The 12,472-nt window shown below is 34.7% G+C and overlaps 5 protein-coding genes across 8 annotated transcripts; 3 read left to right on the forward strand and 2 right to left on the reverse strand.

Moving 5' to 3' along the window:
* Positions 1-74: 74 nt before the first annotated feature.
* Positions 75-859, forward strand: LOC145728503 (uncharacterized). Its single transcript, XM_081978787.1, has 5 exons — positions 75-301; positions 352-384; positions 443-517; positions 568-676; positions 735-859. Exons 1-5 carry the CDS (start codon positions 165-167, stop codon positions 765-767), a joined length of 387 nt encoding a protein of 128 aa, XP_081834913.1. The 5' UTR covers positions 75-164; the 3' UTR covers positions 768-859.
* A 28-nt stretch (positions 860-887) lies between these two features.
* On the reverse strand, positions 888-2,944 carry LOC145728502 (uncharacterized). Its single transcript, XM_081978786.1, has 5 exons — positions 2,613-2,944; positions 2,096-2,560; positions 1,871-2,040; positions 1,636-1,815; positions 888-1,572 (listed from the first exon to the last, which is right to left on the reverse strand). Exons 1-5 carry the CDS (start codon positions 2,716-2,718, stop codon positions 1,435-1,437), a joined length of 1,059 nt encoding a protein of 352 aa, XP_081834912.1. The 5' UTR covers positions 2,719-2,944; the 3' UTR covers positions 888-1,434.
* Positions 2,945-3,154: 210 nt separating this feature from the next.
* caz (FUS RNA binding protein cabeza) lies at positions 3,155-8,548 on the forward strand. Of its 4 annotated transcripts, XM_081978779.1 has the most exons (10): positions 3,155-3,313; positions 3,754-3,951; positions 4,453-4,533; positions 4,625-4,667; positions 5,963-5,991; positions 6,906-7,027; positions 7,270-7,428; positions 7,490-7,646; positions 7,704-8,034; positions 8,281-8,548. In XM_081978779.1, exons 1-10 carry the CDS (start codon positions 3,304-3,306, stop codon positions 8,339-8,341), a joined length of 1,191 nt encoding a protein of 396 aa, XP_081834905.1. In that variant the 5' UTR covers positions 3,155-3,303; the 3' UTR covers positions 8,342-8,548. The 4 variants fall into 4 exon arrangements, with proteins under 4 accessions (XP_081834905.1, XP_081834906.1, XP_081834907.1 ...); XM_081978780.1 differs by lacking the exon at positions 5,963-5,991; XM_081978781.1 differs by lacking the exon at positions 4,453-4,533.
* Positions 8,549-10,065: 1,517 nt separating this feature from the next.
* Positions 10,066-11,279, forward strand: LOC145727728 (uncharacterized). Its single transcript, XM_081977544.1, has 2 exons — positions 10,066-10,965; positions 10,998-11,279. The coding sequence occupies exons 1-2, from the start codon at positions 10,066-10,068 to the stop codon at positions 11,277-11,279; spliced, it is 1,182 nt and encodes a 393-aa protein (XP_081833670.1).
* Positions 11,280-11,292: 13 nt separating this feature from the next.
* Positions 11,293-11,880, reverse strand: LOC145728504 (HIG1 domain family member 2A, mitochondrial). The gene is made up of 2 exons (XM_081978788.1): positions 11,611-11,880; positions 11,293-11,524 (listed from the first exon to the last, which is right to left on the reverse strand). The coding sequence occupies exons 1-2, from the start codon at positions 11,765-11,767 to the stop codon at positions 11,361-11,363; spliced, it is 321 nt and encodes a 106-aa protein (XP_081834914.1). The 5' UTR covers positions 11,768-11,880; the 3' UTR covers positions 11,293-11,360.
* Between the last annotated feature and the right edge of the window lie 592 nt (positions 11,881-12,472).

Consider the following 12,472-nt stretch of genomic DNA (forward strand, 5'->3'; position numbering starts at 1 on the left):
AGAAATACTGCACAATGTGTGGACTTACCACGACACACACCTGCGTTAAAAACTGTAGGTTATTAAATTAGGCAATTTCCTGTTACCTTTCCTGACACGACAGTTGTCATTTTGAAAAAAATCCGTTTGTTTCAATCTAATTATAAGCAAAATTTTCTGTGAGAATGGTTTTTGATCCCCCATTCGAACCAAGATGTCCTCAAAAAGTGGTAATACCTCCAGGTACTTTAAGTCCAGACCAGAACACTATCTTAGATATTCCATTTCAAGACGATGAAGTCTACGTAGCTAGTAAACCTAGGTAAGTTTTTCTCTAAATGTAATATTTTTTTATCTGTTTACAATATATAGGGGACAACGACCTTCACCGCCTGCGAAAGAAAGGTAAAAATATACAATGTTATACTCAGCCAATTGATTAACATTGTTTTTGGTGATTTAGAACCCAAGGGCATTCCCGTCCAATACCATCACCTCCTCATACACCACATTCAATTATTTCAGTGGGTCCAGAACCGTAAGTCCACCCGATTTTTTACCTGTTTTACCTAATAAATTTGAGTATAGAGCGGAACTGGAAACGAGAGAACAAGAAAACTTTGAGGAGGACTTAAAGGAATTTCAAAGTGCCCGCCGAAAGTTATTGTATGATGTTCTCACCTTGCAAGTTACTAGAGTGAGTTTCACTTTTTCTTTTGATGCAGCAATTATATGCATGTACAATTTTAATTTAGCACAAGAAAAGCTTGCAACACCACAAACATTAACAGATTAATCTGTTTTAAAGACTTGCAGTTTATGGTTGACCACTTTTGTATGGCAGTAAATTAAATAAATAAATAGAAGGTAATAGCAAGTCTTTAGCTTGACTTATTGAGACTCTAACAAACAGGTATACAAATATATTACTATATAGAAAAAATTTACAAAAATATAGTACAACCTTACAAATAAATATTAAGCACTTGCTCACAGTTAAGTCTTTACAGTAGCAATAAATGTACTCTTTTATTAACTTAGATTATTAATAAGTAGTTAAATGGTTATAAATGCACATTGAAAACTATCATTGTTCTGAAGCTACATTCTGGTTTAATTCTATACATTAATCAAAAAAATAAATTAACCAATATCTTGTAGAGTAAAGCTTTCAGCTGCAGCAAATTTGGCAATTCCAAGTAAGTCAAAATATAGTACTCAGTAAGTGGAATGTTAGTGCTTTTCAACTTTTAGTTTATCATCAAATAAAAAAAAGCTTTGTAACAGTTCATCTTTTGCCATGATCAGGACGAAAAAATCTTGTCCTGAATAAAACTATTTGAGAAATTGAGACTCTTTTAAATACAGTAGTTAATAATACTTTCTATAGTTGAGCTAAATCACAAAATAAAAAAAAAATACAATTTACATAAGGTCCAAAATTGTGAAGTAAATTCACCTAGCAGTAGGGAAAAGACTTTCATATGATGGTGGCAGATCTTTGTCATCATGAGCTGTGGATGATGGAACATCAGAAATGTGTGTTTCAGCTAAACGTGCCCCAGTTTGATCATTCGAATCCAAATTTCTGGACTGAGATTATAAGAACATTAATGTACTGTAAAAGTAAATTAATATTCAAAGGTAAAAACTTACATTGAGATGTTGAGATCCTAGAGTTGGATGGGCAAACTCCTGAGCCCAACAAAATAGTTTGTGCTTTTTAAAAGCCCAAATCACCAGAATAAATACTCCAAATAGTACAGCAAGAGTAGATATTGAACCAATAATTACACGGCTTCCCACTGAAACTTTACTTTCTCTTTCCCTTGTGTTCTAAAAAGTATATTTGAGATTCACTTAAGTCTAATACTCAATGCTGGAAACTCACTATAAAAAGACAACCACCTTCATCAGGACAACCAAAATGGGGACAATTAATGTATCCATCTTCAAAGTATTCACTATTAAGGCACATGTCCAGTCCTTTAATAATTGATTGGTTATAAGAATAGCAAGGCACAAAAGTACCCCATTTACTTTGAAAAGCCAATTTGCAGTCTGTGTAAAACACTCCATTAAATTACACATTCTGATGTATGGCAAATACACTTACTCAGATAAGAAGTAAAAACTATCTCAATTTCAGTCTTTTCATTAGGTTGCAGATGTTGCTTGGCAATATAAATTACTACATCCAATTCTCCATCAATATCCACAAAAGCATTATTATAAGACATAGGATAAAACAGAGGTACTTGATCCTTAAGGTTACTGTTATCCATAATTATCTTAGCATCAATCACACCACAGTATTTATCACTTTTGAGTCCTCTTCTGGAGTGAAATTGTATATAATCAATACATTCACCACTGGAGTCATTTTTACGCAAATCCAGTTTCTGGATAACAGCTACCACTCCTCCCTTGTAGTAGTAGGATTGGAACTCAAACTTACAAATATCTGGCATTCTCCAGTCTAGTGAATGTTCATTGGTGCGTCCTTGGGTAACAACCAGTGACTCAAACTTCACTTTTCTTTTGGTGGTTGGCGAACAAAGCTTTTCATCACCTAAAGAAACTGGAAACACCCACAATTCAAGCTAAGTACCAAATTGCTTATGTGGACTTACATTCTTTGATCCTGGATTTACTCTGTTGTACCGATTCTGCAACCAGAAAAGTGAGTATAATGGTTAAGGTGATTACTGTGTTTCCAAGAATTGGTGAGAACTCCATGGTTTGATTTTTCTATCTTATACCTTCCCTACTATTGACACGGAGCATTTTTATAAAACTGATTAGTGGCACTGTTCTGTTGCGAAATGCTATTTTAAGATGTGCAGACGAATTTTTATTGTTTAAATGAAATAAACAAGTTTGATAATAAATAATTAACTAAACTTAATTATTATTGGAAAACAATGAAAACATAATTAATTTGTCACTGTCAAAGTGTCAAAAGTCGAAAGTGTCAATTACATAATTTACGTAAGAGAAGATTAGTTTTTGGACGTAACCTAAATTTTACTGTTTGTTTCAGTTTTTGCCTTTGTTTTTAAAAGTTAGAACAAGACAGAAACATACTCTGAGAGTTGGATTAAATTAATAAATTAACCTTGCATATAAAAAGAAGAGGAAATACGTCATTTGACGCATGCGTGAGCAGATTTTCATGACATCGAGTGCCGGTGGTGTTATTTCTCCGCCATTTTTTCTAGGAAGATTTCTTTCCGCTTGTAGCCGGCGACCGAATGCAACGCAACTGAGTTTCGTAGACGAAACTCAAAATATTGATAAGTGTGCAAAGTTTATTTAACAAAAATGGGAGACGGTAAGTAGTACAAATCTGTCTAATTATTAAAAAGCATTGCTTCTTACGAATATTTGATAATTTTTCAACAAGCAATCTGCCGTTTTGTGTATGTGTAGGATCGATTACAATTTGATATTTTTTCAAGTCAAATACTTCTCGAAATAGACATTGTAGTGTTACTGATTTTAATTAGCTATGTAAAACTTTATTTAACTGGTATCATTTGTATTGTTTTATAATATAGATTTTGCCCTAAAATTCAATTTTCATGCCGCGTGTTGGATGTGGCTTGGGTGCGTCGTGTCCGCCATTTTGTTCGCTCTAGAGCCCTGACACAACAAAGCACCACAATGTCCACAAGAAATAGCTATTTTATTAAAAAAAAACAATTAACAACTATTCTTCTAAAAGATTATTAAATTTCTAACATGTTATATACCTATGTATTCTATATTTAGGTTATGGTGGCGGAGGGTATGATTACTCTCAACCCCCTCCAAATCCATCCTACTCCGGTTATGTTGGTCAAGGTGGAGGAGGAGGAGGAGGATATGGTCAACAGGGAAGTTATGGCCAAGATCAATCAGGAGGAGGAGGAGGAGGCTGGGGACAGCAAGGTGGTGGTGGTAGAGGAGGGGGCTTTGGAGGTGGCCAAGGTAAAAATCCACTTTCTCCATGAAACTAATTCCCACAGCAGTTACCTTGTTATGTTCAATTCTCTAAAAAGTTTCTATAAAGCTTTTTGTTTCCTACACAAAAATGTGCAGTCAAGCAGGATTTGAGGAAAAAAGCACAAATTATTTGCCATTGCCAGGCAGGAATGTTCTAAATACTAAAATAAAGTAATTTTTGCTCTATCTCTCCCTTCCTACAAGTGGTGTCATAAATTAGAAAAAGCTCTTTATTATAATATCACACTGGTCACTTTTTTGCTGCAACCTGTGTTAATTCTCCCTACGACATAGGCATAGAAGTAAACTTTCTTATAGCTTACTGATCTACCTTCTATGTCGAAAATAATAACTGTGAATGATAGTCCTTGCTGTCAGATGATGATGGCAAGGGTAGAAAATCATCAGGACAGTTTTTAAAAATGTGTTTCATACTGATGTTAATCACGTTATTGTATGGCAGTCAATATGGTTGATTTTTCTCAGGTTATGGAGGCCAGAGTGGCTATGGCAGCCAAGGTGGTGGAGGAGGAGGATATGGTGGTGGTGGTGGTGGTGGTTATGGAGGTAAGTTTCATTCATTATTAACAGTTTTTTAAATGTCTGAAAGGTGGAATTTTAATTAAACAATACAGTTTATACATAATTTTGTTTAAAGGTGGCAGAGACCGAAATTCTGGCGGTGGTATGGATCGTTTTGGGTGAGTTTCCTTTTATTTTATTTCATTTCAATACTAGAAAAGTTATTAGAAGTTTAGGGTATTTATTAATAATTTTATGTGAGAATGTTGGTCTGGTTAAATATGTGAACTGAATTGGCAACCATTTTCTGCCAATACAATGAAAATATGCAAAGTAATGGTGAGGTTTCAAAATTTGTCTTAAACAATTTTAAAGAAGCATCATCCAGCCTTTGGTAAAATCTTAGATGAAGGTTGTTTTTTTGGTCAAAGGATAAATGGTAATTACAATAAAACAAAACAGGTTTCTGGAATTAGCCAAAGTAAACCTAATTATTGGGTTATGGTGGTAAAAATGTCTTCTGTGTGTTGAATATTACATTTTTTATTAATATGCTGCAAGAAGTCTTTGTCTTGTACAACAAGATGAATGTTTGTTTAGATGAAAAATGCAAATCATATTATTTCAGTTTCTGGAGTAACATTATAGTTATTGCAATAATTATCTTGAAAAGTGAATCTTTAAATTTGCATTTTTTTAGTTTAACTCAGTAGTCAGCTATTTCAGTGTTTTCATTATGTGTGTTTTATTATTATTACAGTTTCAGAAGTATTATCGCCAGTTGTTGCACGTTTAGTTTGACCTGACTATACCTACTTAAAATTATCCGGTTTGTCATCCTTAAAGAAACATCCCTGTTACTAGTTTAACATAATTTTGGGTAAAATATAAAAGAAATCTCTGGGAAGATTTTTCTGTGCTATTGGGTACATTTAGAAGGTAAATAGCCACTAGTGACAGAGTACCTTAGGTTTTTTTTTTAATAGCCCTGCAATAGTCAACTGGTGACAACTCCAATTATGACACCAGTTAAAATTTACTTTTTCCCTGTTACCAACCAAAGCTACTTTCGAACTTCCATACCTCCCATTTTAATCACCTTTTAAAATTAACTTAGGGAATCATATTTTTTGTGAAATTAGGTTGGTACTCTGTCTAGTGTGCTGCAGAGTTTTCTGAATGTAAATTTTGAAATTATTGCAAATTAAAACGTCAGCGCGTTTTTTGGAGTGTTTAATTTATTCTGGAAGACAACTGGTTAGAAACATTACTACTAACAAGACTAAATACCCAGACATTAGCCCTAGCATAGGTAGTCAACAAGAAGATGGATTCCTAGGATAAGAATTAAAGGGTTTGAATCCACAATCGCGATGGTTTAGCCAAGAAATAGGCTAGCGGATTTACCGTAGCCTAAGATTGGTTAATTTGGTCGTGTCCCACCATTTACTGATGAGTTATTCTTCTGTTTTAGAGGTGGCCAGCGCGGTGGTTACGGCAAAGGTAAAAAGCACCAAAACCCGTTTGTGGTTTGGTAGCATTTTGTATATTTATTTTTACATATTATATTGTTCAGATTTTGCGTATTAGTAGATTTATCTGATGAGCAAGGTTGAAATGTGCGCATGTTTCTTTCAGTCTCATTTCTATCTTTGAATTTTTTTAGTAGATGTTTTGTTAAGTCACAAAAAAATATGCGCACGTTTGTTTTGCATAACTTGAGGTTTTAATGTTTACAAATGTGTTCTAACGTGTTATTTCGGTTGTTTACGAGGTGATTTACTGAATATAATACCCAGAGTCCAGGTAAAGTTGGTGACAAGAGAAGGGCAGCAAAAAGCCACCTAAATAACTATAAATATGAACACTCCTTGATTAGGATGGTTTACACTATTGAAATCATTTTAGTTGTGCGTGAGATTCAAATTAGTTGCAAATCAAGTTTGAAGTAACCATAATGACGTAATAAAAAGTCATGTGATGGCAGAAAATATGCTAGTTTGGTACAACTTGTAAGTGTGCTGGTTTAGACACCAAAATGGTATAAAGAATGAACCAAACAGTATTATAATATGAGAAGTACTGGGTAATACTTAAAGGGAATATAATAAAGGTGGTAAACGAAAAACACAGTTAAGCTTACGATATATTTGACTGAGGTTACCGCGAAAGTAATTATGGTGTCCCTGACAGAGAATTATTTCTTGGGTATCAAATGTACCAAAGAAAAAGGGTACAGTCCTAATGCAACAGTGGAACTAAAATAATTCAAGTTATTCTGTATAGGGCCGGTAAACGTAAAGTTCTTTACAGTAATTTCCGTTTTTTAAGCACCATATTAGTTTTCAAAAAAGAGTTAGGATAGTTTACTCAGTTTGTTTTAAAAGTGCGTTATTCTTATGTGCTGGTAATTTTAGGTGATGGAGGCGGTGGTGGCGGCCTCGTGGTTCAGCACGACACAGTTTTTGTTTCTGGAATCGACCCCAATTTCACTGAAGATGACATTGCTGATCATTTTGGATCTATTGGCATTATCAAAGTAAGTTGATGTTGGTGTTGCATTACCAGTTTATGCGGGCTGCACTCTGTGCTTGAATTTATTCGTTATTCAAGTCCGATTTTGAAGTCACGCTAAATTATTTTGACAGATACTATTCATCAATTATCTGATTTTTGTAAGTGATTGAACTATTCTGTCTGTTACAGCTTACAGCATTACATATTAATTGATTGATTAAACTCTTGGAGTATAACTTTTAAGAACCAATAATGTTTCTTTAGATGGACAAACGTACAAACAAAAAGAAGGTGTGGTTGTACAAAGATAAAAACACCGGAATGTCGAAAGGAGAAGCTACCGTGACTTATGATGACGCCAACGCTGCCCAGAGTGCCATTTCTTGGTTTGATGGCAAGGATTTCAGAGGCTCCATGATTAAAGTTTGTTTAGCTAGTTTTAGTTGCGATTTTTTATTCTAATTGTTTTGTCGAATTTGATTAGGTTCAACTTGCTACGAAAAAAGATACCTGGACCGGAGGACGTGGCGGAGGAGGTGTTGGTGGACGCGGCGGCGGTGGTTTTAGTGGTGGCCGTGGCGGCGGAGGTTTAGGAGGAGGAGGCGGTGGTGGCTTCGGAGGCGGACGTGGTGGAGATCGAGGTAAGTGTCATCCTTAAGCGGGTTATTGAAAGAAATTTAAAATTTACTGAATTGCAGGTGGTGGTGGCGGTGGTAGAGACCGCGAATCCAGAGAAGGTGATTGGAAATGCCCTAATCCAGACTGCGCAAACACCAACTTTGCTTGGAGAAACGCTTGTAATAGATGCGGAGAATCGAAACCAGGCGGTGGTGGAGATTCCCCTGGAGATGATAGACGTGGTGGTGGGGGACGCGACAGAGACGGAGGACGTCGAGGAGGTGGCGGTTTCCGTGGTGGTGACCGAGGTTTTGGTGGAGGACGCGGTGGTGGACGTGGTGGTCCACCTCGAGGTGGTGGCTTTGGAGGTGGACGAGGCGGTGGTGGCCGTGGAGGCGGCGGCGGAGGACGGTGAGAATATTTTCAATCAGTACTTAACTCATCCCTTTTCGCTCTCGGCAAAGACAAATTCTATGTTTTTGTCTGATTTTTATAAAAGGGAAAAATCAAGTTCTCTATTAAAACTCACCTTAGCCTTGAATCATTTCGGCTCTGAGTGTATCCTGTCTGGAGAAACAATTTCAGTTTGTTTACTCACTTGGCGGTTTGTTAAACCGTTTAAATTTAAACTAATACTTAAGATTGTGATTTTTGCAGGGACCGCGGAGGTATGGGAGGTGGAAGAGATAGAGGAGGTGGTCGCCCAAAGCCCTATTAATGAAACTCACTATATTAGTGAGGCTAAGGTTGTTGAGGAGCTTTGTTTCTGTGTGAGTGGTGTAGATGTGTGAATGAGAAGTATTTTTTCTTTATTTAAGGTGTGCAAGGTTTTTATAATTTGTAAGTATTTTTTGCTATTTTCTTTAAGAACACGAATTGAAATTATTGTGTAAGATAAAATGTAATAAAGAAAATATGTCTGAAATAGCGTTTATGTTCTGAAACCCTATTTCATTGTAATGTTAATAAAACAAGGGGTAGAAATAAAGATTACAATCGGTACATGCGTGACAGGAGAAATTAGTTTACAATAGGCCAGAACTCTCAAAGCGTTGATGGCTGTTACAAACAATAAAATTCAATTGAAACTTTTTGATTTTATCTTTTAAAAGTATTATTGTCATTTGACACACTTATATCAAGTGTCTATAAATTCACTGTATCTACTAACCAAGATGAAATTACAACCAGATTTCAATCCTTATCTAAATTCTAGCAGAAAGAAAATTGAAGGCCTTAGTATTCTAGAGACGGAAAGTCTGTCATTTCAAGGTAAACTGATTACTTTTGCCAGGAAGCATAAGAAACTATCTGCAATCGTTTTGCATTCAATTGTTGTGATTAATCTTCTTCTGATGGTTCATTGTGTACACGGAAGATATTTTGTGCACCCTCGTGTAGCAGTATTCAAAAACGACGTGGTAAACCTGCTAAACACAGTGAGCGATATCTTTTTGGTTGCTGTTAACATTTTTGGTCTTTACTGTTTCACTAAAAGCAATTTTCTTTTGGAAACCTTTACCTTTACGGACCTGAATCACATGATTTTCAATGTGAATACGTGGAAAGGCAGCAAACTAGCAAAGGTTTCCAGAGTCTTATTCTGGATTTTACCAGTAGTTCCAGTGATTACCGGAATTTACTTGCTTGACACAGAAATTGGTTGGAGAATTTATCAATACTTTTTACCTAGAGATATTTGGTATTTGCTGATGCACTCGATGATTTGCGGCTCAATGGACATTTTCAGGACAATCAAAGGAAGGTTCAAAGTTATCAACGACCAATTAGAAAGACTGAGTAACAGTTACAAACCTTTCACCGTTAGTGGAATTACCAGAATAGTCCACTCTAAGACACAATTTACTGACATTCAGACCATAACGCAGTATCACAATAACTTATGCAACTACTTGGATAAATTCAATAGTTTTTCTAAAATATTCACGGTATCTTCAGTTGTGTGCATCTCTTTAAATTTGCTTTATAATTTTACAATTATTATACAAGATATAGTAGGACCTTATGATAACAATACTAAAGTTGCTACTCTGGCTACTCAACCCATATTGGCTATTACATCAGTGGTAAGTATTATTTTGTAATAAATATAAAGATTGCATATTTTTTATAAGAACCAGACAAATTTAATTAAATTTAAAAAATCAATTACTATTGTAATTGAAAAATATTAATTTTTATAGGAAAGCAAAAAAATTAAAAACTATAATATTAAAAGTTTGGTAATTTATACCACACTAATTCAGGTAAATTATAGAGCCTTTTGTTAGAAGTTTGAATTGCTAATGGTCATTAAAACATAAAACGAATCAATTACGAAAGTAATAAATGTCCTAATGACTCTAATACACTCTGGCCGTTTGTTTTTTAACTCAAATTAGTTACAAGTTTTAACGCTTGCATCCTTTTATCACTAACAACATGAAAGCATCACTATTTAAAAAAATCCTGATCATAAAAAATTCTTTAGAAACATTATTTCAAGACGATAAACCACCTGAATTGATAGTGATGATCCTAGCGACAAGTTACAGAAAAACTGCCAGACTTGTGCAATTTGTACTAGTTTTGAGTTTAATGTACTTTTATATTTACTGCGCTTACGGAAAATTGCTGGTTAACTCTCAAATGGCTCAGATGCGTAACGATTTGTTGGCTTTTGTCATATTTGTGGATGACTTTCTTTTGGTAACTGCTAACATTATTGGAATAATTGGAATTACACAAAGCTATCCGTTAATAAGAGTATTCAAGAGAATTTTAAGAATTAAAACCCTTCAACAAAAGGGTAGTGTCACTTTCAAGGTGTATCTTACTATGCAATTGTTTCTTCCACTGATATCCACCATATTTGGATTCTATTTCTTTGGGAGGTATTTCAAGTGGAGCCTTCACCAACTGTATGTTCCCAAAGATTTGTGTTATACAGGGGTAAACTTAACTGTAATTGCTATTGCCTCTTTGGTGAATAAAACACGAGAAAGACTCACAGCTTTCAACGACCAACTAGAAGTATTTTGCAAACGGTATGACCGTTCATTGAAAACCTCCAAGTTTGAAGATGTTTACAGGTTGAAAAATTTACAAAATTATTATGATACCTTGTGTAAGCTTATCAAACAATTAAACCAACATACAAGCACAATTTTGATGGTTATTGGGACATGTATTATTGTAGATGTTTTATACAATGTTACTCTATTAATAGAGTTTGGGATTAAACCTAAAATTATTGATGGAATTGACTTAAAAGCAATCAGTATATTTCTACAAAGTATTTATTTAGCCACAACCATAGTAAAAAATAAACCCAAGGAACATTTTTAAGGTAGGTAACTGATTTTTTTTAGGGCCAAGCTGCTATTGGAGCTTATGTAGGTGAAAGCTTAGAAGAGGAAGGTGAACGGACTTCACGCATTTGCTACACATTTTTAAACAACCTAAATGGAAATATAAAGACCGAAAACGACCTTCTTGTTCAAAAGGAATTGAAATTCCTATTAGATCAAAGCAAATCAAGAAAAATTTGTCTGCATGCTGGAGGATTCTTCAAACTTAACTGGGGTATCCTGGGATCCATCATTTCAACAGTGGCTACATATTCTATAGTTATTATTCAATTCTTGTTAAAGTAAATTTTCAAAGCAATTAAAGTAAAAATAGCACCTACATTTATTTACAAAAATAACTACAGTATTGTACAAACCAGATAGACTTTATTTTATTTTGTCTATCCCATAAACATAACCCATAACAATGGCCAGGATAGTGAATCCTTGTGCTCCTACCCTGGTTCTCATCATGTATTGAGACATTTGTGTTCTACCCTTTCTAAAGTTCCATATTCCATAGATTAAAGCTGCTGCTGTGGCTGTGCTTCCTACAAAAGAATGTACCTATAATCTGTCTTTAAACATAGTTGTTTGTAGCTTAATAAAAATCAATTTATTTATTATCACGTCATACCTATCGGTACCAATGGGTTTTCTTTACATTTTCTGACTAGTTTATCAAGCTTGGACTCTTGAGGTAGTGCTTTGTCCATTTCATTGTGAAGATTAAGCCAATCAAATTGAGCCAGTTCTTCTTCTGACATTCCTGCCGATACATTTTCCATGGACATTTCAACTTTCAATTTAAACTCCACAAATGTTGTTTTTCTTCAAATTATCGGCTTTTTAAATATTAAACCCCAACTATAAAAAGGTCAAATGTGTCATACCAAAATAAACTGGACTGACATATTGACAATCAGCTGAGTTGTGTCAGTGCTATCAACTTGCTTATGTCAAATTCTTCTTTTTCTATTTCTTGGGCTTATCTGTCGTCTAATTGAAGTAAACAATGCAAGGATGGCTAACGCTGTGCAACAATTCTAATATATTGGACTCCCAAAGTGTTTTAGGTGGTTTTTAAAATGATCATCTTGATTTTGATGATTGTTTTTTATTTTAATGTTCAGAATGGCACGATCAGCTCCAAGTTCCATTTTATGACAGCTAATATTGTTGTAACTATAACAATAAAATACATTCGAACAAATCGCAAGCAAAAACTGCAACAAATAATTTTTTATTAACTAATACGATTCTTTATGTTAAGTGGGCATTAAAACGATTTTCGAATGAACTGTGTAGCGATGTGTTCCAGTCGCGTGGTTGGCACGTTGCCAAACTGCGTTAAGTTTAATAGCTTTTGCTACGGTGATTCTATACAAATTAATCTGCGAGTTTTGATGACCCGAATAATATGACAACAACTCGTAAATCATCACAAGTCAATAATAATTATTTTTAGTTAGGTCTATTTTGTCGGTTGAATTTCCGTG

The sequence above is a fragment of the Ips typographus genome, linkage group LG4, assembly GCF_016097725.1.
Source record: "Ips typographus isolate SLU linkage group LG4, UJ_Ityp_2.0, whole genome shotgun sequence".
Lineage (NCBI taxonomy): Eukaryota > Metazoa > Arthropoda > Insecta > Coleoptera > Curculionidae > Ips > Ips typographus.

Excerpts from the sequence above, each read along its gene's own strand:
- caz (XM_081978779.1), top strand. Across the intron at positions 7,028-7,269 it reads GATCTATTGGCATTATCAAA|ATGGACAAACGTACAAACAA; the intron begins GTAAGTTGATGT and ends ATGTTTCTTTAG. Across the intron at positions 7,647-7,703 it reads CGGACGTGGTGGAGATCGAG|GTGGTGGTGGCGGTGGTAGA; the intron begins GTAAGTGTCATC and ends ACTGAATTGCAG.
- LOC145728504 (XM_081978788.1), bottom strand. The coding sequence starts at position 11,767 with ATGTCCATGGAAAATGTATCGGCAGGAATGTCAGAAGAAGAACTGGCT. Across the intron at positions 11,525-11,610 it reads AAACCCATTGGTACCGATAG|GAAGCACAGCCACAGCAGCA; the intron begins GTATGACGTGAT and ends ATTCTTTTGTAG.
- LOC145727728 (XM_081977544.1), top strand. The coding sequence starts at position 10,066 with ATGAAAGCATCACTATTTAAAAAAATCCTGATCATAAAAAATTCTTTA. Across the intron at positions 10,966-10,997 it reads AAAATAAACCCAAGGAACAT|CAAGCTGCTATTGGAGCTTA; the intron begins TTTTAAGGTAGG and ends TTTTTTTAGGGC.
- LOC145728502 (XM_081978786.1), bottom strand. The coding sequence starts at position 2,718 with ATGGAGTTCTCACCAATTCTTGGAAACACAGTAATCACCTTAACCATT. Across the intron at positions 2,041-2,095 it reads AGTTTTTACTTCTTATCTGA|ACTGCAAATTGGCTTTTCAA; the intron begins GTAAGTGTATTT and ends TGTTTTACACAG. Across the intron at positions 1,816-1,870 it reads AAGGTGGTTGTCTTTTTATA|AACACAAGGGAAAGAGAAAG; the intron begins GTGAGTTTCCAG and ends TATACTTTTTAG.
- LOC145728503 (XM_081978787.1), top strand. The coding sequence starts at position 165 with ATGGTTTTTGATCCCCCATTCGAACCAAGATGTCCTCAAAAAGTGGTA. Across the intron at positions 385-442 it reads TCACCGCCTGCGAAAGAAAG|AACCCAAGGGCATTCCCGTC; the intron begins GTAAAAATATAC and ends TTGGTGATTTAG. Across the intron at positions 677-734 it reads TCACCTTGCAAGTTACTAGA|CACAAGAAAAGCTTGCAACA; the intron begins GTGAGTTTCACT and ends ATTTTAATTTAG.